At 38.7% G+C, this 16,596-nt stretch overlaps 1 protein-coding gene across 1 annotated transcript; it reads left to right on the top strand.

Moving 5' to 3' along the window:
* Nucleotides 1-662: 662 nt before the first annotated feature.
* LOC141673738 (uncharacterized) lies at nt 663-1,733 on the top strand. Its single transcript, XM_074480480.1, has one exon. The coding sequence runs from the start codon at nt 663-665 to the stop codon at nt 1,731-1,733; it is 1,071 nt and encodes a 356-aa protein (XP_074336581.1).
* The last annotated feature ends 14,863 nt before the right edge of the window (nt 1,734-16,596 follow it).

Genomic DNA, 16,596 nt, shown 5'->3' with positions numbered 1-16,596 from the left:
TTGAGCAGATAGCATAAATATATTACTACAATGACCTGACGAAATCAAGGTTCTTCGCTTCAAGTCTTAAGGGAGGGGCCCAGAGATGGTTCAGCAGGATCCCCTCCCACAGCATCCATAGTTGGAAGGAGTTCCGCGCTTCCTTTCTTCAGAGATTTCAGGAAAACAAAACACACGAAATACACATGTGTCACCTGGAGACAATCCGACAGCATGCCAACGAATCTCTCTCTGCATATATGCGCCAGTTCCAGGAAGCAATCAACAAAGTCTCGAGTTTGGATGAGCGGAAAGCTTTGAGCATTTTCAGGAGAAACTTGGACCCAGAGCATAATGAGAGATATATCGTAGAACTGATTAATAAGGAGCCGCAAAGTCTGTCAGCAGCTTACTCCATGGCTGCCAGATTCATAAAAGAAACATATGTGCTCCAGGCAATGAGGATGACCCGGAATGGGTGGTCCAGGAGCAAAAATACTGATCACCGACCGAAAGGGGGTTACCATCAGGATAAGAAGTTCAAGTAAAACCAATAAAGCCAAGAAAGACAAACTACTCCGGTTTTTCGGAGACTTAGTCCTAAGCAGGAGTCAAAGAGCGTTCCAGGACCCGCGAAGCAACCCCGGGAGCCGAAGCAGGAGCTGGACTGGACTCCTCTCAACATGACCCGGGAAGAAATCTTGAAGGTGTTAAAAGACAAACCTTTCTATTATCCTCCGAAGCCAATGCAAACTCCTCCGGAGAGCAGGCCTTATAATAGGCAGTGCGATTATCATGAGACCCATAGCCACAAGACTGAAAACTGCTTATCACTCAAGTACTTCATTGAGGACCAAGTGAAGAAAGGAAATATGAACAAGTACTTAGTCCGGGACAACAACAACATTGGGGAAGCACATAAGAGAGGAAAGAATATAGTCAACGTAGTCCTAGGAGGCTCCCACTCCCCACCTCGGAGCCCGGACTTCGGCGAAGAAGTGCTCTCAATCCAATCACTCCCAGACCTGGTGATATCCTTCAGCAGTAAGGACTATGAAGGAGTGAACCCTCATCACAATGCAGCTTTGGTTGGCACTTTGGACATCTTTTATAATGAAGTAAGAAGAATGCTCTTAGACAATGGTTCTTCAGTGAATATTCTCTTCAAGCACATAGTGGATCGAATGCAGTTAGGGAGCGTCCGCTCAAATAATTGTCGGGAGGATCCACTCTATTGGTTCGGACACAACTTAGTCCCGATCCAGGGAACTTTGTATCTACCTGTCATTTTCGGAACTGCTCCTAACCAAGTAACTCATGTCATAATGTTCTATGTTATCAACACTCCTTCGTCATACAATGAAATCATTGGCAGGTCAACTCTAACAATGATGCAAGCGATAAATTCAATATTCCATCTCAAAATCAAGTTCCCAACCCCGACAGGAGTCGGGGAGATAAAAGGAGATTATGGAATTGCTGAAACATGCTACAGCCAGGGGTTAGTGATGGCAAAAACCCACCAGGATAACAAAAGGAAGACAACAGTCCTTCGCAAGCAACAGAGCATGAAGAAGCACCGACCCTGGCCAAAAGAAGAAACCACAAAAGAAATACAACTCATTGAGTCAAGTCCAAAACCAGAAGCAAATATAACAAGTCCGGAAGGACCGGCAAGCAACCAAGTCATGGTAGTCGATAGGGCAAATCAGGTCCTAGACCAAGCTAGTCCTACCATGCAAGCAACCAAATAATCAGAACAAGTAAAATCCTATCTGAAGAAGAACTCTGAGGTCCAAATTTATCAAATGGTTTCAAACAAAGAACAACCATAAATCGAAGCTGGAGTCAAAACAGAAGAAGTCCAGGTTGATGAAAGCAGTTCTAACAAAAAGGTGAAAGTTGGGTCAGGACTTGAAGAGTCTTTCAAGGAAAAATTAGTGTCCTTGCTCCGGGAATACAAAGATGTTTTTGCCTAGAGTCCAAGAGACATGCCCGGACTATATGAGTCCATAGCAATGCATAGCTTGGATGTCAATCCCAACAGAAAACCTGTCAAACAGAAGAGAAGGAATTTCGCCCCGGAGAGGCAAAAAGCCATAGATAAAGAAGTGGAGAAGCTACTCAAAGCAGGAATCATCAAAGAAATCAAATATCCGGAGTGGCTAGCTAATGTTGTTATGGTAAAAATGTTAAATGGAAAATGGAGAATATGTGTGGAATACAATGATCTGAATGATGCATGCCCGAAGGACCAATACCCCATCCCAAATATTGATCAATTGATAGATGCCACCTCCGGACACATCATGCTAAGTTTCATGGACGCCTTCTCCGGATATAACTAGATCAAGATGAACCCGAAGGACATACCTAAGACAGCATTCATAACTCACAGAGCAGTCTATGCTTATGTGATGCTGCCCTTCGGACTGACAAGCGCATGATCAACTTACCAGAGCCATGAACAAGATATTTAAGTCCCATATTTGGAGGAACTTGGAGTGCTACGTCGATGATATGATTTCCAAATCAACAACTATACCAGCACATGTGGAAGATCTGAAGGAGTGCTTTGACAACCTGAGAAAGAACCAACTCAAACTGAACCCGGAGAAATGTACCTTCGGAGTAGGAGCAGGAAAGTTCCTAGGATTCATGATCAGCAACAGAGGCATAGAAGCCAATCCGGAGAAAATAAAAGCAATCCAGGAGATGAGGGCTCCCAGGACCCAAAAAGATGTGCAGAAGCTAGCAGGATCCCTAGCAGCACTTAGGAGATTTGTCTCAAAGCTAGCAGAGAGGCGCTTACCATTATTTTACTTACTCAAAGGAGCAATCAACAAGAAAGAAGTAAACTGGAGCCCAGAGTGCCAAAAGTCATATGAGGAAATCAAGTCCTACCTCTCTCAGCCACCAGTCCCAACTAAAGTTCAACCAGGAGAGCCCATCTACTTATACTTATCAGTAGGAACACAAGCAGTATGAGCTGCCATAATCAGGGACGAGAGTGGAAAACAACAACCAGTCTACTACGTAAGCCAAGTCCTTAAAGATGCGGAAACTATATACCCAAGACTGGAGAAGTTTGCCTTCGCCTTAGTCACAACTTCAAGAAAACTCAGACACTATTTCCAGGGAAGAGAAATTAGAGTGGTCAAATCAGCCTCTAAAGAAGATAATCCATAAGCCAGATGTCTCTGGAAGACTTGTCAATTGGGCTGTGAAGTTGAGCCATTTCAATTTAAACTTCATTCCCATGACTTCCATTAAAGCTCAAGTACTTGCAGATTTCATAATCGAATGTAATCTCCCGGAAGAAGAACCGGAACCAATGAACATAGATCCAGAGAAAGAACAAGATGCAAGTCCGGGAGCCTGAACCTTGAAAGTAGATGGTTCCTCAACAAGCGAGAGGTCGGGAGCCGGACTCATACTGAAAAGTCCTGAGGGATTCACCATTCAAACAACTATATCCTTTAGATTCCCGGTGACAAACTGTTGTGAGTATGTTTGTGTACTTGATGATTTCATGAACAAAACACCTTGGTAGATTTTACTCAGTGAAAATGTAGCACTCGACGGATAAGGATTATAGTCCCGACGGATAACTCATTTCAGTCCCGATGGATGATGACTTATTATCCATCGAGTGAGTAGCTCATACACATTGTTTAGAATCTATAGTAGTACCTAAGTCATGTTGACTGTAACTAGATATGCAGAATAGGTTGATTAATTGTACATAGATGATGTCTTGTAATTCTGCATAAATGAAATGAAGTTAAGTGCCTGATTGCTACCCGACGAATAAACAACAATGAATTCGACGGATGATCAACAACCCGACGGATGATCATTAACTAGATGGATGATCATAAACCCGACGGATAAAGAATTCAAAAATCCGTTGACAGTGACAACACAGTCACATGCGTCGAGTGTATGCAAATGGAATGTGGTAGCCTATTCAACTGGGTTTTCGAGAACAAAGAAGCATTACCATTTCCATGCTATTATGAAGATATTCAAAGATGCTGGAATAGAGTAATGAAGTAACATTGTATTAGACTTGATAGTTTTTGTTTTATTATCCTGTTTTATTACTTTGTAATCTTGGTGATATATAAATCAAGAAGCAGCAATAGAATAGTAACTAAGGAACTTAGCAACCAAGAGAGAAACATTTGTAAGCTGTATTATTAGCATTTCTCTCATTTTTAGTTGTTATCATTTTGTAAGCAGCTGTAAGCTTTTTGCACACAGAGTTCCCTCGATATATATTATATATCTCTGGTGGAATCATTCAAATCAACCGGAAAGTTTTTAAAGACTCTTGTTTTTAATTACTTGTATTTTGATTCATTTCAAGTAACTATTCCGCATTCTGCTAATCAATTCACTTATATATATATTTGAGTTAGAACATTTTTATTCAAGAAAAAGTTTCAAGAATTCCATTCAACCCCCCTTCTGTAATTCTTGTTACATTGTTAAAGGACTAACAATTGGTATCAGAGCAAGCTCTTGAAGAACAAAGAGTTTAAAGATCAAAACAATACAGTAAGATGAACAAGAAGGATGTTGGAGTCAAGATCCCTTTTCTAGATAAAGATAAATACCATCATTGGAAGGTAAAGATGCATCTTCATTTGCTTTCTCAAGATGAGGCCTATGTGGACTGCATAGAACGAGGACCTCATGTTCCAATGAGAGCTGCAACTGGAAATGAGTCATCTGTCCCCAAGCCAAGGCATGAATGGTCTGATCCTGATATTGAACAAGTCAGGAAGGATAAAAAGGCCATGAATATCCTGTTTAATGGAGTTGATGGTGATATGTTTGACAACATTATCAACTGCAAAACTGCCAAAGATGTTTGGGATACAATACAGATCATCTGTGATGGCACTGAGCAAGTTAGAGAAAACAAGATGCAGCTACTGATCAGCAATATGAGCATTTTCATAATGAAGAAAATGAGTCTCTCACTGACATTTTTAGTAGGTTTCAAAAACTGCTAAATGCTCTAAAGTTGCAAGGAAGGGTCTATCAGACAAAAGACTCCAATCTGAAATTTCTTAGATCTCTTCCAAAGGAATGGAAACCAATGACAGTCTCATTGAGAAACCTACAAGATTATAAGGAGTTTACTTTGGAGAGACTGTATGGCATCCTGAAAACTTATGAGCTTGAAATAGAGCAAGATGAGAGGATGTAGAGAGGAAAGAAGAAAGAAGGGTCCATTGCACTAGTTGCTGAGTTAGAGAGAGAGAAGGAGATGAAAATGAAAGCTGTTGAGTCAACTTCTAGGGTCTGTGAAAGCAAGGGCAAGGGGCTTGCAGTAGAAAGTGAAGATTCTTTGAGCCAAGATGACATGGAAGACATTGATGAACACTTAACATTTCTTTCCAGAAGATTTACCAAGCTCAAGTTCAAAAAGAACTTTGGAGCAGCCAAGCCAAATGGAAACATGGTGGATAAATCAAAATTCAAATATTTCAAATGTGGCTTGGCAGGGCACTTTGCCAGTGAGTGTAGAAAGTCAGATTCCAGCAAGAAAAAGTTTGAGCCTGTGGATTATAAGCAAAAATACTTTGAGCTGCTCAAAAAAAAGGAAAGGGCTTTCATTACACAAGATAACGACTGGGCAACATATGGTCTGGATGAAGATGAAGATGTCAGCTATGTCAATCTAGCCCTAATGGCCAAGTCTGATGAAACAGAAACAAGTTCTTCAAGTAATCAGGTAATTACTACAAACCTTGCACATTTATCTAAAGCTGAGTATAATGATGCTATAAATGACATATCTATAGAGTTATATCATTTGTGTGTTACACTTAAGTCTCTTACTAAATAAAATGCTAAAATCAAAGAAAACAATTTATTTTTGAGTGAAAGAAACAATGTGCTAGAGTCTCAGTTCATTGATTTTGAAAAATTACGAATTGAGTGTAAGATTGCCAAGGAGGAATTAACCGAGTCCTTGAAGAAATAAGAAATTTTGAAGAAGCAGCTCGAGCGTGAACAGGAGGTGATTAAGGCATGAAAAGCATCTAGAGATGTCCATGCTCAAATCACCAAAGTTCAAGGAATTGAGTCCTTCTGTGATGCAGCCTGGAAAAAGAACAAGGAGAAACTAGAACCAAATTTGGTGGATGGAGTGCTAACAGATGTAGACTCGACGGATGATGAGGGTCATCCGTCGAATAACAAAAAGGGTTATCTGTCGACTGATGAAAATCCTCATCCGTCGGCTGTAAGCAAGCCTATCAGTAAAGCCAAACTTGTTAAGTTGAATTAAAAGTATGGATCTGTTTCCAAAAACTTTGTTTCAGGAGAATCGAGTCAAGTTAAGAAAGGGAAAAAGGTTAATGTTGGTCACATGATTGTCAAACAGTTAAGTGACAGACTTTAAAAGATTGAGGTGAAACAGAGGCTAAAAAGAAAAATAATAGAAATGGTAAAGTAGGGATTAACAAACACAATAACTACACACATGATAAATATGCTCCCAGAAAAATCTGTGTCAAATGTGGTAGTGTAAATCATTTGTCTATTAATTGCAAATCTGCCATGCCTACTTCCATGTCTGTGCCACCTCACTTTCCTAACATGAATGCCATGCCTCCCATGCCTATGAATGCTATGTCTACACAGAATATGAATGCACAGTTTGCTAATATACCATTTACACCTAATCCTTATTATGCTGTATTTAGTATGCCACAAATGCCATTTAGCATGCCTTACCGGAATAACATGTTCACTAATAGCATGCCATTCCCTGTTGATCATAATATGCATGATAATTCTGTTGCAATGAATGGTTTTAAAGGCCCAACTCAAATGACTAAGGATGAATCTGATATCCCCAAGTCAAATGAGGTAAAGCCTAAGAAACAGAAAAAGAAAGCTAACAAGGCAGGACCCAAGGAAACTTGGGTACCAAAATCAACTTGATTTGATTTTGATGTGAGCAGGGAAACAGAAAGAATCTTTGGTACTTGGATAGTGGCTGTTCAAGACACATGACTGGTGATTCTACCATGCTCACAGAGTTCAAGGAGAGAGCTGGCCCAAGTATTACTTTTGGAGATGACAGCAAGGGTTATACTGTGGGATATGGCTTGATATCAAAGGACAATGTCATCATTGAGAAAGTTGCCTTAATGGATGGTCTCAAACACAACTTGTTGAGTATCAGCCATCTTTATGATAAAGGCAACTCAGTGACCTTCAACTCAGAAGCCTGTGTTGTGACTAACAAAAGGAGAAACAAAGTGGTTCTCACTGGTGTGAGAAAAGGAAATGTGTACCTAGCTGATTTTAACTCATCTAATGCATAATATGTTACTTGTCATCTCAGTAAAGCAAGTCAGGATGAAAGTTGGCTATGGCACAAGAAGCTATCTCATTTAAACTTCAAGACCATGAATGAGCTAGTAAAGAAAGAACTGGTTAGAGGCATTCCTCTAGTGGAGTTTTCTAAGGATGGACTGTGTGATGCCTGTCAAAAAGGGAAGTAGATTAAAGCATCATTCAGGAAGAAACTTGATTCAACAATTGAAGAACCTTTGCAACTGCTACACATGGATTTGTTTGGACCAGTCAATGTGTTATCCATCTTAAGGAAAAGATTTTTCCTAGTAATTATAGATGATTTCTCAAAGTTCTCTTGGACATATTTTCTAAAGTCTAAAGATGAGGCTAGTGAAATCATCATCAATCACATAAGGCAAGTCAATAACCATCCTGATTTCAAGGTTAGAAGAATCAGGAGTGATAATGGAACTGAGTTCAAGAATTCTGTCATGAGAGCATTTTGTGAGGAAAATGGGATTCTGCATGAGTTTTCAGTAGCAAGAACTCCACAACAGAATGGAGTAGTGGAAAGGAAGAACATATCACTTATTGAAGCTGCAAGGATAATGCTTGAAGAATCCAAACTGCCGACATATTTCTGGGCTAAAGCTGTAAATACTGCATGCTACACTCAGAATATTTTCCTGGTTAATCAATCAAGATGCATGACTCCCTATCAATTGTTCAAGAACAAGAAGCCAACTCTAAATTTTCTTCATGTCTTTGGATGCAAATGCTATATTCTGAGAAATCAAACTGATCAAAATGGGAAGTTTGATGCTAAAGCAGATGAAGGAATTTTTGTTGGATATACTGTTGGTAAATCATATAGAATCTACAATCTAAGAACCAACATTGTTGTGGAATCAATACATGTTATATTTGATGATAAAAAGATTGAAGGACTTCAAGATGGAGATTACCATGAGAGCCTCAAATTCGACAATGTGGAGATGGTTAGTGATGACAGTGATGATGAAAGTGATCAAGAAACAGTATCAAAGGATAATGCAGAAAAATCTACTACCAATGAAGCACAAAACTCAACATCTGTCGAGTTGCATAATGCTTCATTCGTCGGAAGAAAATCTGTGTTATTCGTCAGGAGACAACCAGCTTCATCCGTCGGTACTCAAAATTCACCATCCGTCGGGTTATCAAAAGGAGCAGGAAGTCAGGATAGATCACCTATAGAAAGTTCCCCTTTCTCAAATCAAAGATCCACAAACTCAGGGGGATTTTCTAACAATCAAAACTCAATCACACATCAAGACAACAATGAGGCCTCTTCATCTAGAGCTAATCTACCTCAACAAAGGAAATGGACAAAAGATCACCCATTTGAGCTCATAATTGGTGATGTTTCTTCTAGAGTTCAAACCAGGAGAGCAACTAAAGAAGAATATCTATACGACAGCTTTCTTTCCAAGGAAGAACCAAAGAAGGTAGAAGAAGCTTTGTTGGATCCTGATTGGATTTTAGCTATGCAGGAGGAGCTAAACCAATTTGAAAGGAATAATTGGAAGCTGGTGCCCAAGCCTAAAGGAAAGAATCCAATAGACACCAAATGGGTATTTAGAAACAAGATGGATGAAAATGGCATAGTAGTAAGGAACAAAGCTAGATTGGTTGCTAAGGGCTATTGTCAACAAGAAGGAATAGATTTTGATGAAACATTTGCTCCTGTTACAAGACCTGAAGCCATCAGAATCTTATTAGCCTACGCATCCCATGCCAATTTCAAGGTCTATCAAATGGATGTCAAAAGTGCCTTTCTGAATGGAGATTTGGAGGAGGAAGTCTATGTCAGTCAACCTCCTGGTTTTGAAGATCCAAATTTTCCAGAACATGTCTATTATCTTTTGAAAGCACTTTATGGATTGAAGCAAGCACCTAGAGCCTGGTATGACGCTTTATCAAAGTTCCTTTTGGAAAATCATTTCACAAGAGGTATTGTAGATAAAACTTTATTTCGTTAGAAATGTTAATGGCTCTAGTATACTTGTCCAAATTTATGTAGATGATATTATTTTTGGCTCTACAGATGAGAAACTTTGCAAAAAGTTTGCCAAATTGATGCAAAGTAAGTATGAAATGAGTATGATGGGAGAAAACTTACTTTCTTTGTTTGCAAGTTAAGCAAGTTAGTGATGGAATAATCATTAGTCAAACTAAATATATTTTTGATCTTTTAAAGAAGTTTGATCTAATGGATTGTACATCTGTAAAAACTCCCATGGCTACTGCAACTAAGCTTGAATTAAACACTACTGAAAAGGCTGTGGATATTTCAATTTATAGGGGCATGGTTGGCTCACTTCTGTACTTAACAACTAATAGGCCAGATATAATGTTTGCTACATATTTATGTGCTAGATTTCAGGCTGATCCTAGAGAATCTCACTTAATAGCTATTAAGAGAATTTTTAGATATCTCAAGGGAGCACCAAAACTTGGCATTTGGTACCCTAGAGATTCTGGTTTTGATCTAATTGGTTATTCAGATGCAGATTATGCAGGTTGTAGAATTGATAGAAAAGTACAACAGGAACCTGTTAATTTCTAGGAAACAAGCTTGTGTCCTGGTTTAGTAAAAAGTAAAATTCAGTTTCTACTTCTACAGCTGAAGTTAAATATATTGCTGCTGGCAGTTGCTGTGCACATATTTTATGGATGAAAAATCAATTGCTAGACTATGGTTTGCAAGTTGAGAGGATTCCTATTTTATGTTATAACACAAGTGCAATTGCCATCACTGAAAATCCAGTACAACATTCAAGGACAAAGCACATAGATATCAAGTACCACTTCATAAGGGAACATGTAATGAATGGTACTGTGGAACTACATTTTGTTCCAAGTGAGAAGCAGCTTGCATATATCTTTACCAAGCCACTGGATGAATCCACCTTTTCAAGGTTGGTAAGTGAGTTAGGTATGCTTAATTATTCTTAAATCTATATGAGATAATTTGCAAGTTGAAATGCAGCCAGAAACTTAATTAATTTTTCAGTCTTGGATGAAATTTTGGCTAAGTCAAAATTTACATCTCGACGGATGATCCTTATCCATCGAGTTTGATCATCCGTCGGTATACTATTTGCTAATAAAAATCAATTATTTTTCTGGAATATTTTATGGCTCGACGGATAACAGTCTATCCTCATCCGTCGAATTGTCTTAATCTCAGCCGTTAATTCCCTGAACATTATCCATTGAGTATACTTACAGTTTGTAAGCATAACACGACGGACAATGGGTGGAATTTTTACAGTTTATATTTAGACGGCTATTTTAGGCAATTTTAATTGGTTACTTTATTTTACTTTATTATTTTTAGCAGTTATTTTTGAGATAGTATAAAAGCTTATTTCATTTCGATTGCTTTTCTTTTATCATTCTCAAATCAACTGCTCAAATTTCTTTCTCTTTCAAAGCACTTACTCTTTCTCTTCAAGCTCTCATTCTCTAACAATGGCGCCCGTTGTCAAGATTATGTCGCAAACTGGATTTATTTATGAGAAAAACAATTTCACTGCACTAGTAAACAAGGGTATTCAGCAATCTGGTGACTATCACAAGATGATGGACTTTGTAAAGAATTGCAAGCTTAGCTATGCCATGCTGGAATCTCCCACAATCTTTTGTGAAGTTGTTGAAGAGATGTGGACCACTGCTACATACAACTCAATAGATAAGACCATCACTCTAACCATTAAAGGTCAAGACGTCTGTATCAATAGTGATGTTATAAAAGCATATTTCAAGATTCCTGATAACACTTTGACCTCACCACACACTGACACTGATATAATCAATATGCTTAATTCCATGAACTATGCTCTTTCTACTTCTAAGTTAAGTGACATTAGGAGATTGGGCCTTAGGAAAGAATGGAGTTTTATGTGTGATGTAGTGACAAAGGTCTTTTCAGGTAAAGTCAGTAATTTTGATTCAGTCAATATCTCCATGCTTAACATGCTCTACATGCTAGTTACAGATAAATTCTATAATTTCAGTGACCTTGTTTTATTTGAGTTGGGTTTCAAACTAGGAGAGTTAAATAAGAGAGGTAAGAATGTGTATTATACTAGATTTTTTATGATATTAGCTAACCATCTCTCTGAGGGTATTGTGCTTGAGAACCCTAACAACAAATTAGATTGTTGGGTTCAAGAGAGAAGGCTCATTGCATATTTGAACAAGGCCAATCATCACAAAGAGGTGCCAATGTTCTATTTTCCTGTAATGGAAGCACCTCAGGTAAGTGAGGTAAGTTCATCTATTCCTACCACTATTCCAACCTCACCAATTTCTTTGAGTTCTAGTGTGGCTATGGAAACTATGTCAATGACCCAACAGTTGCCTACCCAAACTACCAAACCTGCAAATATTTCAAAATCCAAATCAAAGAAAGCCCCCTCTGATATCTCTCAAAAGATGCCAGTTGCAAAATCCACCAAAACTAAAGAGGGGAGTGTGCAGGTGGGTAAGACAGGTGAGGGAAGGGGTGAACATAAAAGAAACCCTAAGGATAAGGATGGAAAGTTGAGTGGTTCCCAGCCTAGCCACACTGCAGTTTCCCAACAAACTGTAGTGCTTAAAAAGGATAAAAGCTCATTTCTAGCTGCATCCTCCCAAAAGGATGTAGTTATTGAACAAAGGTCTCAACCAAGAGCACAGGACAAGAGGGTTAGGGACACAAGCTCACCCCAAACTTATGCCAGAAAGAAGAAATCTAAAACCCTTGGGGATGCATAGGGTACACACACTGTGCAAACTGGTGCTAAAGACACAGTCACTGCACCTTCACAAATTCAGTTTGATGTGACTCCAATAAATGTGGAGTCACAGCCAAAATCTCTAGTAATAGAAGCACCTCAAATACCAAACTCACCCACAAACTCACTTGATGTGGATATGATAAACACATCAATTCCTGATTCCCCTTCTTTAACTTTGTTGGGGAAGCCAAAATCTAGTGCAAGTGAGCATCATCTTTTAGATGATTTATTGGCTCACTTGCCCATTCTTTCAGGAACTGTTGAATCATCTGTGCCCAAAATATCTTCAATCAACACAGAGTCCATAATAGTTTCCATTCCCAGTTCATTCATTTCTACTCTCTCGATGGATATTGCTCATCCGTCGAGTAGTGATTGTATCCCGACGGATAAGCTTAACAGCAATTATTCGTCGGATAGCAAAACCACTCACCCGATGGATATCACTCATCCATCGAGTATCTCTGCACAACTTCAAACTTCATTTATTTCAAGTACAGAAGAATTAGTGGTTGTACAATCACTATTACAATTGAGAGATAAGAGTGTTTTGAGTGAGAGTCTGGGTTGCTCCCATGAAAAAGGAGAGGAAATGAGTGAAATTATGCAATCCATTTCTTCAGGATTGGCAAAAGAAAGTGAGAAGAGTCCCACCTTAGAAGGTGAAGGTGAGGGTGTGAGGGTGGGGAGCCAGGGTGAGACCCTGATGCAACAAAAGAGAGAAAATGAGAGAAATGCAGGTACTGGAGCTATGAGGATGGATGTCATTGCTAGTGAGTCAATGAATGTCAAGGATGCAGACAGGGAGGGACTATCTCAGCATCCTAAAGCTGTTATAGATTCCACCTCCCTTGATGCTGAGGCATTTACTCACCCTGTTCCAACTTATCAACTTCTAGCTGAACAGGGCAATGACAATACAGAAAAGGATGCTCAATCTGGTGCATACCACACAGTCTATGATAAGAGCTAAGGATGTCATCACAGCTTTGCCCTCTACAACTGGTGATGTGGATTATGAGACTGGTGGCTCAGCTGATTTTTTTGGGTGATGAAAGTGGGGATAGTGAAGATGAAGCAATGGATATAAGAGGAGAAGTAGGTTCCAGTTCAAGATCAGGTATGCCATCATGGGCATTTTCAAAGCACTGTGTTTAGCACTACTTCAAGACAACCCTGATCCAACTAATCAATCAGAAAAATACTGCTCTTCAAACCACTTCAAATGCCAGCACCAAGAAGCTCCTTCAGGCACATCTAGCCTCTCTGCAACTTCAACAAATTCAAGGCTTCCAACATGTTAGGGATGTAAACACCATCAAGGGTGATATTGAGGAGATGAAGAAGGCCATTTTAGACAAGATGGATTCTAAGCTTCCAGAAGCTACAATGCTTGACATCAAGAGGCAATTAAGGAAAAATTCTGATCTTGCAACCAAGATAGATGCCTTGGATACAAGAATGTCAGCCATGGAAGCATCTTTAACAGCCATTCATCTTCATCAAGCTCAACAGACAGATTTACTTCAAAAACTGGTGGCTGCTCAAACCTCCTCCTCTACTCAACTTGATGATAACAAAAAGGGGGAGAAAGGACCAAGTGAGGGGGAGAGGCTTCAAATTCAAATCAACAAAGTAATTGTGCCTTCAATTACTATCTCAAAGCCACCAGTTACAGAAAGTATAGATCTGATAAATGCAGCAGCAGCCAATATTAGAGCAGCTGACATGAAGCAGTTGAAGCCAATCAACTCGGAAAAGATCGATGAGGCTATACAAAAGAAGTTTGAACTAGTCAAGGAGTCGATAAAGTCAGCCATCCATCACTCTCAAGTCAAGCAAATTTCTGTGAATGAGATGAGCATGAACTATCTGGAAAGGGGACAGTCATCCTGCATCAAATCTCCAAAGGCTGAAATAATTCTGAAACCAAGGGTGAATTATCCAAAATTATCATTGAAGAACCCTTTGGATACTGTGTATGAGACACCTAAGCCTAATGAAAAGAAGCTTCTGTCAAGGTCAATTGCTTTCTACAAAGATCCAGCTGATTCAGCTTTGAAAAAGAGAATTGCCAAAGTTTTCAGGAATAGGAAAGAAATTTGTGTAATGGCTGGACACCCTCAATTTGCTGAAGCAAAGATAGAAGAAAAGGCCAGATTGAAGCAAGAAAAGAAGCAAGCTGCTCTAGATGCTAAAAAGGCTAAATAAAAGAAAGAGCAAATTGCTATCTTGGCCAAGCTACATGCTGTAAGTTCATCACAACAAATTTCTGCTCAGCCATCTGAAATCATTGAATCTCAAGATCCAAAGAAGCAAGTTGAACAACAGAAGAAGTCTCCAAGAATCAAGGAATTGGCTAAAAGAACCAAAAGGAAACGGGACATTGTTGATAAGGAATTGGAGAATCAGTTTCCCAAGGAATCCACTCCAACTACAACTCAAGCATCAAAACCCTCTGTGGTATTTGAAGATATCAAGGTAGTGGATCCTTACAGGAACATTCATAGTGAACCTATTGTGCCTAAGGATGAGCCAATAGAATGGGAGAACATACCAATTCCTGACTTCAATCTGCCAATCCTTAACAAGCCAAAGAGAACAAAGTCAAGAGCAGTCAAGAAAGTGAAGTTGTCACCTCTCAAATCCAAATCTCTAGTTAAAGCTTAATCTAAAGTCAACAAAGGAGATTATATATACTTGTGTGACATCAAGGAGTTTTCTGATCTAAACCTCTATCTAGATGAACTAGATGAAGTGAGAGGAATTGATGCATACAGAAACCTACCTGAAAGGTTAGTGTTCAAGTACAAGGGAGGAAATGAGATTCAGTGGCCACTTCACAGGATCCTTCAAGAAAGCCAAGCTGTACTGATTAAGGTGTATTCATCTTTCAAGAAGAACTTTGGGTTCAATGTTACTGCAAGAAGATCGGTACTGAAGAAGATTGAAGAACTAAGGAGTGTTAGAGCTAAAGATGCACTCCCAAAGACTTTAATCATCCTTTACACAGGGAGAAGAGTGCATCTAAGGCCCTACTGGATGATGAAGTTCATGGATGACAAAGGAGTGAGAAGATTTTTCAGATTAGAAGACCAATTGAGCATCTCTAGCAATGAGACTTTCTTGGAAATGCAAGAAAAGCTAAATCTCTCAGAATCTGATGAACTGGAATTCCACAGGCAGCTCCAAAATCAGATTGAAGAAAACAACAGAAAGCTTGGAAAGAGATCCAGACCTTCAAGGAACTAGATAAATATTCTCAGGCTAGAGGAGCATCTTGAAAAAGACTGTGAGCAAAACTTTATACATTTTGTTAATTGAAGCACTTTTCAGTATTATCTACTTCCTTTTTAAAGTTGTATTTTTAGGGTGTTTTGTTATCATCAAGTATCTCTTAATTTATGGCTACAATTCCAGTAGGCATAAATTGGGGGAGATTGTTGTGAATATGTTTGTGTACTTGATGATTTCATGAACAAAACACCTTGGTAGATTTTACTCAGTGAAAATGTAGCACTCGACGGATAAGGATTATAGTCCCGACGAATAACTCATTTCAGTCCCGACGGATGATGACTTATTATCCATCGAGTGAGTAGCTTATGTAACAATAAGTCTGTAGCACATTTCTGCATACACATTGTTTAGAATCTGTAGTAGTACCTAAGTCATGTTGACTGTAACTAGAGATGTAAAATAGGTTGATTAATTATACATATATGATGTCTTGTAATTCTGCATAAATGAAATGAAGTCAAGTGCCTGATTGCTACTCGACGATAAACAACAATGAATTCGACGGATGATCAACAACCCAGCGGATGATCATTAACTCGACGGATGATCATAAACCCGATGGATAAAGAATTTAAATATCTGTTGACAGTGACAACACGGTCATATGCGTCGAGTGTATACAAATGGAATGTGGTATCCTATTCAACTGGGTTTTCGAGAACAAAGAAGCATTGCCATTTCCATGCTATTATGAAGATAATCAAAGATGCTGGAATAGAGTAATGAAGTAGCATTGTATTATACTTGATAGTTTTTGTTTTATTATCCTGTCTTATTGCTTTGTAATCTTTGTGATATATAAACCAAGAAGCAGCAATAGAATAGTAACTAAGGAACTTAGCAACCAAGAGAGAAACATTTGTAAGCTGTATTCTTAGCATTTCTCTCATTCTTAGTTGGTATCATTTTGTAAGCAGCTGTGAGCTTTTTGCACACAGAGTTCTGTCGATATATATTATATATCTCTGGTGGAATCATTCAAATCCACCATAAAGTTTTTAAAGACTCTTGTTTTTAATTACTTGTGTTTTGATTCATTTCAAGTAACTATTCCGCATTCTGCTAATCAATTCACTTATATATATATATTTGAGTCATAACATTTTTATTCAAGAAAAAGTTTCAAGAATTCCATTCAACCCCCCTTCTGTAATTCTTGTTACAT

Source organism: Apium graveolens, chromosome 7, assembly GCF_009905375.1.
Source record: "Apium graveolens cultivar Ventura chromosome 7, ASM990537v1, whole genome shotgun sequence".
NCBI lineage: Eukaryota > Viridiplantae > Streptophyta > Magnoliopsida > Apiales > Apiaceae > Apium > Apium graveolens.
Note: the sequence above shows the minus strand (reverse complement) of the source record. Positions and strands in the feature narration are given on the sequence as shown.

Excerpts from the sequence above, each read along its gene's own strand:
- LOC141673738 (XM_074480480.1), top strand. The coding sequence starts at position 663 with ATGACCCGGGAAGAAATCTTGAAGGTGTTAAAAGACAAACCTTTCTAT.